The sequence below is a fragment of the Dendrobium catenatum genome, unplaced genomic scaffold (genome assembly GCF_001605985.2).
Source record: "Dendrobium catenatum unplaced genomic scaffold, ASM160598v2 original_scaffold_210599, whole genome shotgun sequence".
NCBI lineage: Eukaryota > Viridiplantae > Streptophyta > Magnoliopsida > Asparagales > Orchidaceae > Dendrobium > Dendrobium catenatum.
In genome coordinates, this window is record NW_021529011.1 from 1 (window position 1) to 11,978 (window position 11,978).

General features: G+C 35.6%; 1 protein-coding gene across 1 annotated transcript; it reads right to left on the minus strand.

The window, feature by feature from the left end:
* Nucleotides 1-3,880: 3,880 nt before the first annotated feature.
* On the minus strand, nucleotides 3,881-10,661 carry LOC110094616 (ABC1 family protein C21C3.03, mitochondrial-like; the record flags this gene model as incomplete). Its single annotated transcript, XM_028692469.1, has 6 exons — nucleotides 10,290-10,661; nucleotides 6,010-6,068; nucleotides 5,738-5,765; nucleotides 5,521-5,618; nucleotides 4,422-5,466; nucleotides 3,881-4,150 (listed from the first exon to the last, which is right to left on the minus strand). Coding segments are annotated over exons 1-6 (1,872 nt in total), but the record flags the coding sequence as incomplete, so codon positions are not given.
* Between the last annotated feature and the right edge of the window lie 1,317 nt (nucleotides 10,662-11,978).

The window sequence follows — 11,978 nt, forward strand, 5'->3', positions numbered from 1 at the left end:
CAGACCTAAAAAGAACTGGTTAGAAAATATTAGGAATAACCTTTCTTTATTATATTTAAACGAGAATTTGACCTTTAATAGGACACAATGGAAAAAAAGGATTCATGTAGCCGAACCCACATAGTGGGATAAAGGCTTGATGTTGTTGTTGTTGTTGTATCATGGGTGATTGATCACATCACACCAAAAATTACCTCTCTATCAACGCCTTGAATAATGTCAGGGTTTTGCTCCGAACTTTTGATGACTAGTGTAGATTCTTTCTTGTGAGAGTATTCTTGGTGCCTCCAAACATTATTCTCTGACTGCTTTCTTTCATTCAAACTTCAACAAATACTAATTCAATTTTAGAAAGTAGGCGAATCCATAGTAATCTTTTGCAAACTTCATCAAAATCTGTATTATGAACTAGAACAATACAGTTGAAGTGCAATATATTACTCAACATCACTGACTCTCTTGCTTGCCTTCTTCTATCATACTGTTAGACCGGTCCACTGGACGGTTCCCAGAAGAAAAGAAAAAAAAAGAAAGAAAAAAAAAAAAGAAAGAAATAAAACCCGGTTCCGCACGGGACCGGCTCAGACGCGAAACTTCGCGTGATCTCCGCCTCCTGCGGAGATCGGGCGGGCCGACAGCTCAAACGGAGCGTTTTAGGAAGGATTTTTGGGGGGTTTTAGAGAGAAATTTGAATGTATGGATTGTTTAGGGAATTCCTTTTGATTTGTATGCATTAAATAGTTGATTTTTGCTAGGGTTTGGGCATATCTTGAATTTGGTTGAAATTTGAGATCTCTTAGATTTAGGTTTCTTTGGGCTCTAGCGGCGTCTAGAGATTTGGGAGAGATCGATCCTCCTCTCGAATTGAGGATCAATTGTATCTTTGCTAATTTCCTTGCATTTACTAGTAAAATACAAGTTTTTCCTACGATTTTCTCTCAGTTTTCTACAGTTTTTCCACTGTTTTCACTGTTCTCCTGCTCCGGACAGCAGTATTTCGTGGAGATTTGCTGTAAAGGTGAATAGGAAATACTTGATTTCAAGTATTTCCTATCACATACAATATAGTCAAAGTTTACTCTTTCAAATGCAGAAATTTATAAGCTCATCATTGACTAAAGTTTTCTTTGATGTATTGTAAATCTGTAACCTATCCAATATATGCTCAAGAGAATCCCATGATGTTCAACAGAGTCTATCTATTCACTCTGATTTTATCAAGACCAACAAGTTCGGTTTTTATTTTTTTTCAACTTACATTTAAGTTGTCAAGTTCAGAGAGTGAATTTTCTAATTTTGAAGAGAAATCAATTGTATCATCAACTCAGAAGCTTTCGTCTCAAATTTTATGAATTTCTTTTCAAAATTCACCACAAACTTCTCTAAGGAATTATCCATGTATTCAAAATTCACCACTGCTTTCATCTTTTATTCAGAGAGATGAAGGTTGGTCTTTGTTATCCTATTATATCTCTAGGATACTAGGCATGCCTTCTCCTCGTAGATAGCCTTTTTCATCAATCAACTTCAATAGTCTTTCATTACAAGAAAGGATGTTTTTCAGATATAATATAAACTTTTTCACAACTTTTTTCATCAATCAACTTCAATAATCTTATATAATGAGAGAAGCTGATTCTCAGTTGTTCCTCGATGGCAATGTCCTCATAAAGTTTTCTTATTAGATTCATGTCCTTCAACGCTGTCATGGATGCCTACTTGTTCCATTAAATCCTTCTTTGAATCTTCATTTCGTTAATGGCATAACAATAGTATATGGTGCAAAAGTTACCACATTAACAATTTCTTTAGCAGCAAAATCCTCCGGTATAACTACATTAGCATAGTTGCGCCAAGTTCTATTCTACTTATCAACTTTTGCAAACAAAACAAGATCTTCGCATCCACTTCACCTTTAGAAGAATTCAAACAAGCATAAACAAAAGGAGAAAGGCTGAAAAAGAATTTAAGGACGCATGGACTTAAATTTTTGGAATTCCATTTTTTCTATGAACTTCAAAAATATGTGGAAACGAAGTTAATCATTGAGATTCCTTGAGTCATAAAAAGCAGCCTTGACGGCACATGTGGCACCGTCAAAGAATATTGAAGATGAAACTCAAGACAATACACCGTCCTATTTTTGTACAGAGACTCTCAAGACAACAACATCCAAGGATTATGTTAGATCGGTCCAGCCGGTCCAACGAGACCGGTCCGTGTGAAATAGGCGGAGATGTTCCGCCTTCCTGTACGCACAATCCGATCGCCCGGATTAGAAAAAGCTGTTTAGGAAGTTTTTTGAGGGAATTAGAAGGGAAATTTCAAAGTAGGGGCTGTTTAGAGATTCCTTTTGAAATACATAATTTATATATTATGTATTCACTATGTTTTGCTAGGGTTAGGGCATCTGGAATTTGGCTGAAATTTGAGATCTCTTAGTTTCTTTGGGCTCTAGCGGCATCTAGAGGTTTTGGAGAGAAAGATCCTCCTCTCGAATAGAGGATCAATTGTATCTTGGTATTTTCCGTTTCCATTTCATCAAATAATACAAATTATCTACTGTTTCATGGTTTTGTGTAGATTTTTGGGGAATTCTAGCTGTTTTCCGAAGATTGATAGGAAATAATTGAGATCTACAAGTGTTTCTTATCTGATTACAGAGTCTTTCGGGAGCATATCAACTATCATAATTCCTCTTGAGAAACTCAAGATTGTCAAATACCAAACCTATTCATTGTTTAAGAAGACAATAATATTCATCAAGGTGTTACAGATAATTAGAAAAATTAATGAAGATATTAACAATGATAGAGCTCACACAATGATATACGCTTTCAAAATCACTAAAGTGGTTAATGATTCATCTCCCAAGATGAAAATTACTAGAAATACTCAATTCAATCCTCTTGAAAGGGAGAAATCAAAGGACAATACTAAACACTAAAGCTTTAATAAAGTGCAAAAGCTTGGAGAGCTTACTTATAATTTTTTCTTACATATAAGAAGAAAGTCTCACCTGCTCATAATGGATGTTGGTCATAATATGCCAAACCACTTAAATTTTGTATTCCTTCTCTCTAGTTACTTTCTTCTCATTTTTTATTTCTCTTATCTATTCATAAAGTACCTTAAACTATAATTTATTCTTTTCATTTACACTTTTAATTACAAATAAAGAGATTCTTTTTGGAACCTACTCATCTGAGTAGTTGGCCCTTTTTGGTTTGATGTGTATAGTGGTATTTTGCCTAATACACTAGTAGATTTGAAACTAAATTGTTCAGAAACAGAACAACCAAATACTAGAGATATGTCAATCAAATGAATCACTAAAATTACTATTCACAAAATTGCAAAATAGGTACTCACAAGCAGCCCAACAATTATGCTTTAGGTAAAGTAAAGTTTAGTGATGTGCAGGGGTCAACTGAGGTAAAGCTTGATAGCGTATATATGCTAAAAGCCTAACAAACATAAATGAATGGTAAATTGCTAAGATACGATTAGATATACCAAATGCGTTGAGTTTTGAGTAGAAGATGATGAGTTCATTTAAAAAGTAGGAAAGGATTGCCATACAAATGCTAGTTTTTGTGAACTACAAAACTCAAATATTTTAAGAGTTCAATTCCAATTATCAATAAAGAAAATCACTATTCCTAAAACAATTTGTGACTAAGAAAATAATAACACCCTACACACTAACTGGGATTACAGATGCCCGATTAAAACTAAGAATAGCAAAGAAATTTCAAAGCAAAATAAATCCATCGCAATCCAATTAGAAAGATATAGCCTACATAACCTTTAAATGCACTCATGAGCTTTAAAGATTAATAAAACATGACCACAGAAACACACTTGAATAACTTGTTACCTCAATAAAGGCCTTTGGGTCAGGACAACTTTGCCTTCTTGACAATCTCAATGTGCATTCTGCAGCTGTGCGTCCATCTCGGAGAGCAACAGCCTTAAAGAATTCCAACAAGTTACGACGATCACTTTTAGAGAGCTCGGCAGTCATGCCAACATCAAGAAAGATGATATGAGGTTTCGTTCTAAAGATTCTTTTTCTTGACCGTTTTCTTTGGGGCACTCTAACAAGGATATTTCCAGGATGCATGTCTGCATGGATGAAATTATCCACCTATAAAACAAATTCAAAACACATTAAAACATCCCTGTCATGGACTAATAACATGATAGTTCTATATTTTTGAATAAATAAGCCAAAATTCCATGATAATGGTGGGCATCAAATAATATATGTTTTCAATCATTGATAAGATAGGAAAATAATGGCTAGGCAACCCAATTACATAAGAAAATTTAAGTAAACTTGAGCAAAAAAAAAAAAGCTTACAGGTCATTAAATTATTAATATCTTAATAACAGTCAATTATCTAAGAGGATCATACCAAAAGCATCTTGAGGAGTGCATGTGTACCAATATGTGCAAGATCTCTTTTAAGGCGTGTGTTGCCATCAAGGTCATCAATATAGCGAGCCACAGAGTCTCCAGGCTCAAATGTCTCCACAAGAACCGCAGGATGCACAAGAGGGTAAAGGGGTTTTGGGAAAGACACATCCTTCCACCTGCGAAAATTGTATATAAACCTACTCAAATAAGCAGCTTCCCTTGAAAGATCTACTTGGGACATCATGAACACTGCAAACTGACGAACACTTTCATCCAGTCGTAACCAGTTAAGAGCAGGGATGTAGCTTGAAAGTTTTGCGAAAAAATTAATAATTGTGAAATCCCTCTTTATAGACTCACCCACCCCAGGATGCCTAACCTTCACTGCAACTGAAATAGGTTTACTCAGCCTCTGACCTGGATACTGAAACATCAGAGAAGCTTGATGCACTTGTGCTATGCTACCAGATGCCACAGGTACTTCCTCAAACTGCTCAAAGATCTCATAAAGCTTCCGACCAAATGCTTTTTCAATAGTAATCTTACTGTAGGTGAAGCTATGAGCAGGAGCTTTGCTGTGCAGTTCTGAAAGTGCCGTGCAGAGGTCATTAGGAAAGAGATCTGGTCGCGTGGCTGCCCACTGTCCCCATTTTATGAAAGCTGGCCCTGCTTGTTCAAGAGTGATATGGACAAGATAAATCCATTTCTTTCTGAATTCAACACCAAAGGTATCTGCGAATGGAGCCATCAAAATGGATGGCAAAAACAGAACTGCCAAGTACACTGCTCGGAAGATTAGAATAACACCTTCTATTAATGAATAGAAAATCGAAGATAGATACAAACGTCCATCCTGTGTGCCTGTATAAAGACCATTCCCCGCAGAAAAGAAATTCCCATCCGCTCGAGTCTTCTGAACCCATTCTAACTCCCCAACACCAAAAGCAAGAAGCCCGGAAATAACATGGAATCTCGTCAAGGCCAAGCTCAAGGTACATGCAATCCTACCAACTGGTGAGAACACTGAACCTCCAGAAGGGTAAATTCAGATTTAGCCTCTTCCAAGTTTGGAGCGTGGCTTTGCCATAGAAGCCTACCCAATGAGACAGTTGTAGCAAGTTCTGATGCCAGTGCCGATCCAGAAGTTCTCCTTTTCCACTAGATCTCCGTAAGAACATTTTTTCTTCCGCTGTTTCTACAATGTGAATCAGTCTACTTAATTGAATTAAGACACTTAAATTTAGCAGCTGAAAACATGATTTCTTTAGTCCTGGGTGGATGGGTTTCTGATTGGATTAAGAAAATAAGCCAGACCCTTCCTATCACCTCCAAACGCCATAACCTGAGAACAAACAAATGCAAATGCCTCTCAAAAGCTCACGAATTTCAAGCTGCACGCTTGCTAATTTTGAACGAAGACGAAAAAAAAAAAACGGTCATGACATTCTAAGCCAACCAAAAAAGTATTTGTATGATACAGAGGACAAAATCTAAAACATATCGATTTGCATCAAAATAGAGGTTTCTTTCATTTTAGCAGGACAATACAGTGCTTTTTGCAAGAGAATTTTCCAGCAGTTGATTACCTCCGTGATTCGCTACGAGGCGGAGCATCGGAATCCTTCATAAACCACCCCCACGACAGCTAACCAAATCAAACCAAAAATAAAATGGAAATGGAACACCAGTTTCCAGTATAGGCTGTAGCAACTAGGGTGACGAAGCCCCTAGAGAACAGTCTAAACACTCTCGGTCCTAGAGTAGTCCATATGCGCAATCACTTGTTCTAAGCTGCAAATATAAAGCCTTCACAATCCACTCACAGAACTTGGATCAAATACAGGTTTTATCGCAGATGCAAAAGCTGGAAAGGGGGGTAGGGCAGGAGAACGTTGCACATTAATGATCCTCCACTTATTATCGGGGGTATGGTTAAGAGATATCGTATGGTATAAACTACTTTCCACAACTTATAAATGGATATAACCCTTGGTCATGAGAGAGGTGAGGGTTGTGATTGGCTCTCCAAGTCGCTACGGGCTGGTACTAAAGGCGCGACGACCGGCCTATCCTTATTGTGTATACTTACGTCTATGGGAAAGTATTCATTCTTTATATAGAGTGATTTTGCACATGAGTCTGTTCATGATTTTTGTATTTTTTTATGATCACATTTATTTTATTCTAAAAATTAGAGCGTATAACGTGGCTTTGTAAATCACATTTCAAAAAAAAATGTATTTGTAGCATTTTTTGAGGAATAATTGTATATATTATGATAACTTATTTAGAGTGGTATTACTTCATAAAAATTGAAATGAACAATACATCTTACAAATATCCTTTTGGCTTATGATTATATTAGTTATTTCAGACTTGTGAATAAAATGTAAAGCCATGTTTTAGTGCTCTGGGCATTAATCTATTGTTTGTGCAACGATTCTTCTAAAGAGTATTGTTTTGTTTTAACAAAAAAATTAGATTCCCAATCGTTTCAAAGATATTTTTTTATCAGGTAAAATTTCACTTACGTCTTAGTAGACAATATTAACTATTAGATATGCCTTGCTTACTCTCTACAATGAGAACAATAAATAATTTTTATAGACATTTTGAAATTAGTCTGCCACGAGATTTACTTATTTTAAAAGTAGTTGGAATATACTAGTCTAATTTTATTCTATTCTCCGTAGATCGCCCCAACTAAAACGTATTAGAAATGTTCATTGCTTTTTATTTTCAATTGAAACTTTTTTTCTAATTTTCCCAATGTAAGTATGGCTTGAATGGAAGGTTAATAGTGACACATGTTGTGAGCTATGAGATAATTCTATTGATTTCCTATATTCAAACTCTTGAATTCGAATATATTAAAGTGCAGAAATGGCACGAGCAAAGAGTGTACAAGGAGAGATATGTCGTTATGTGTTTTCTAACGTTTACAATACATTATGTATGCAATTATGGAACACATGAACTTTTATGTGGACATTAATTAATGGATATCATATTTAAATCCTCTGATGAATCAATAATTGGCTAGCAACTCATAAAGATAATTATTATTATATTAGAGCGAGTCGCATTAAGGTGTTTTCATATATACATGGATAATGGTTATAATAAATATTTAGGCTAGGATTGATCAATTTATTTTAAGGGGTTCGTTTGGGGAAGAAGCGCGCGCAGAAGATATTTCTTAGTGGTGTTTCTAAAACAGCAGTTATTTTAATTCTAGTACTGAAGATCTCTAGTTACAAAAATGTATAACTAAATCACTTAATAATTAAGAAGAAGAACAAGTACGAGAAAGTGTATCTCAAAATCGCAAGGTCCTGAGAGATTAACAGATTGTCTACTATTATAAGCTAGCGTATAATTTAATGGATAATATCTCTAATTTTAGAAGAAGATATTTCATAACCTTGCTCTTTGTATAAGATTATATAGATGTCGAAATACACAGATGTGCACTAGCCCTAATCCCAGAGAATAGAAATCTTCTAGGACGTGTTTTGTTTCTATTTATATACTGTTTTCTGTGCAACTCAGTTACTAGGTCCAATGTTTTTTTTAACCTAGAGGTAAAAAGATCACCAACTCAACATACGGTAAACGTGGCAAACTCAAAACTTTTATGAGTTGATTCTCAGAAACTTACTTCACCATAGATCATAAACAAGATGCAGTTGTACTTATTCATATAGAGTTCAAATCGTACATATCTATTCGTGTACGAATAATGAGCTTCATAAGTACACTATGTTTCGTATCCGAATAGTCTCAAGTTTTGCAACCTCGTACCAAAAGAGTCTATTATTAGCTCCACTACTAGCTTTGCTACACACAAAGGTGCATTAAATGAGGTTGAGCAAGGGTAAGGGATGGGAGAGAAGAACCATTGTTTTACTAGGCGAGAGATATCATGTGGTGATAGAGTACACAGTCTGCTATTTAATACATCTCTATTTGAATATCTATGTTTATAGTTAACAAATGTATGGTGGGTGTGCCCCTTTACCTTTTAAATACCTTAATATATAACTCTTAAATCTAATATTTTCTATTTATATTATAAAGATCTAATATAAAATTGTATCTTTGTTATTATCGATGGTACATATACGATTTTCTGGTATTATCCTATAACTTTCTATTTTCTCCGGTATGTCAGTATTATCCGATTATCACAGTGTTATTCACATCGTTTGTAATATTTGATGTAGTGATACTTCTTCTCAGCGTTCAGAATGTGGATAGAATTGCAATTTATTGCTTAAAAATGTCTACGATTGTTTTTGTGCGAAATATGCTTTCGAGATAGCTTGGTAGTCCTACACAACTTAATTTATCTCAATATTGAATATCATATCATAGCTGTAGTTGGAATATCTATCTCAAAATTTGATGAATAATCTTCGTTACTGACATTCGGTCGGTTAGAATATTCCATTTAAAATTCTAATGAAATATATTTCAATCTAAGTTGTATCAATTAATTGCAATCACTATTTTAATTGAATTATACGTCAAAAATAACGACAAATTTCATAAAATTGATTTATTAGGTTTAACTTATGGACATTAAGTCTAAAAAAATCGCATATGATTAGGCTATTAAGCTACTTTTAGTTAAAAATTATTATTATGAAACTTTCATCAGAATTAATAGAATATTTTCAGATTGGTGATTTGATGCAATCAAATCAAAAGGAAATCTTGTCACACAAATATTCCTGTGTACTGCCTCATGCTTTACACATAACTATATTGGAGATGATCGAAGTTAGTTTTTCGTACCTTGTCCATACTCTGTAATAGCTATATTGATTTGATTGGTAATTTTGAGATATTGATTTTAATGACGTTTTATTTTTGGATTGTGTTGTAGGAAGAATAATGATCTATATGACCATAAATACATACTAATGGGAATGATCTGTGTTAATTTACAATATTTAGTAATATCTTTATGTATTACTAGGATTTACACAATTATGGTGCCTCACATTTAGAGGCTTTAATGTTCATTACATAGTATGATTCATGTTAGTTATTGATTCACTATTTAATTACACTGATAATTCATTCAACGATACAAACTTAATTCTATCTTCTAGGCATATAGTATCCAATTTCTCAAACTCCTTATGAACTCAGTTCTCGTATATATTTGCTGAGAAGAAAATTCCGAAACCCTACAGCTTGTCTATCACTTATTTTATGTTGGATTTTCTCATTTTAGAGCAACACAAAATAGGATAAATATGATTAAATTATTATCCAATTTCGACGAATAATCACGTTAAATTTATTCTTCGTGTGTCATGCTATTACGATATTGCATTATCAGTAGAATGAGACAGTTAAACAATTCCGCGTATGACCCATTTATGTGATTGTATTATATTTTCATACTTTCACAGCCACGATGAATAATACAAGATGTTTTGTTAATATGAGTGGATTAAAAACGCCTAGACGGGGAAAGAATCAGCCCGAGGGCTTAACGCCCAAATACCTGAAATAATTTCACTAGTATACTTGTGTAGATATATAATACAGATATAAGAGTTTCCATTCATCCACATCAGAAGAGATGCAGTCATGTATCATCTAATTAATTGTGATCACTGTTCATATTTGGTGAAATCTAGTCACAAACAAGATGAAATCTACATGTCACTTGACGTGGAACAACGCATGGCAGAATGTCCTAGTTTTGTCTTACTTTACTGTTAATCGAGCGATACGAGGATATAGATAGCTTAGTGTGTCTACACAAATCTTGAATTCTTGAAGGATTGTTTTGGATCGGGAAAAATAACCAAATGAAGGTAGAGATGAGAGAATTCGGATAGCTTACCAGAAGATAGCATTTTTGGCAGAACTTCAGTGTCCGGTGCGGATAGTTCCCACGAGTGTGCGCGAAATGTTCACTCAGCGTCAAGATGGTGTGCGGCGAAGCAATCAGGGCCTCAAGTGAGTGTATGTACCAGCGAAAAATTACAAACATTGTGAGTGTGCGTTCAAAGTTGTGACTTGGAGCTTCACCGACGATACAGAAGATAACGAGCAAAATGTACAGGCCACGTGCAATGGGTGAGCTCGCGTGAACGAAGTAAGGGTTGAAGGGCCTCAAAGTGAAGGTTCTGCATGCAATATTAAGTAGGTCCTCACAGCCAAAATCAAGCGAATGTTGGTCCGAAGCAGGAGGTGATGAGTGCGACTGCTTCATAGTGGTAGGTTCGGTGATAGAACTCTCCAAAAGGCCTCAAGACTACTCAGACTCAGACCGGCGAGAGCATCAGACGGCCTTAAGTGATGTATCCACCGACATTTGAAGGTCTCGCGGGGCTCCGTGAAGTGGTGGTCCTCTGCGGAGCATGAGAAAACGTGGTTTAAAAATAGGTCAGTCACGTAATAAGGGGTCAGACTGGAACTTAGGACTGAAGTGTGTATGTTGGAGGAGCTTCATCATAGGAGAGTAAAGAGCGTATAGTATCTATCGAATGCTTCTTTGCCTTTTTGATTTCTCTTTTGGCTATTGGCGATCTTCCTTTTGTGTAAGGAGTAAAAAGGGGGTCTAGCTATTTATCGAATATTTGTTTAAAGAGTTGTGACATGAACTCCACAAATCTACATTGTGGGTGAGGATCTAAAGGTGCCAAGATTCGTGAGGATGTGTCTGTGAGGAGTGGGACAGGCAGAGGATGAGTTAGAGAATCCGATATGATTATGGAACGCATGTTTTAATGGATCTTGTGATGGAGTAGTAATAGTCAGATTCGTTATATGCTTGGCGCTCTTTGATTGTTCTATGCTTGAGGCTGCTCATTCGACTAGATAAGTATCGATATAGTTCTGTTTGAAAACATGGGGTAATCATTAGATTTATATGGTCTTCGAAAGCCTTCTACAGGCTCTGGTATAACCGTTGATTGGCAACCCATTTGGGCTCGGATTTGGTTGTTGGGTTCATATTCTCGAGACGTTCTAGTTTGATTGTAAAAGTTTGAGTTGTCAAAACATCATGGAACTATTCGAGAGTTCGAATCCCCCTCTTCTCCTTTTGCTGGACTATTATAAAGAAAAGGAAGATTTTCCTTTTCATTAAATAAAAAAACCTTAACAGTTTTAGAGGTGGGGCCTGGCCCTTTTTCTTTCTGGCTCGACTAGCTCGCCTTAGCCGAAGCCAGAACAGAAAAATAGAAAAAAAATTTGATATAGTTCAAATAAGAAAATATCTCAGCTAAGAGGGGTCATGGAAAAGAACAGGTTCCAAATCACGATCGATTCCTTTTTCAAACCTCACGCTGCAGCGCACCTCCTTCGCGCATTGACCACAAAATGTCCTACAATAGGAAAAAATCCTAGAACAAAATGATGAGTAGCTAACCAACTCGGTGTTTTAGGAATGGTCCCTAAAACTTATAATTGATCTCATTGATTGTCGAAGTTTCCAACTTGATTTTGCGGTCGAGGAGGTTGCTACAATGCCACCACGGAATTTAAACAGACATTAAAAGGGAGACATGATTTACATATTATTATG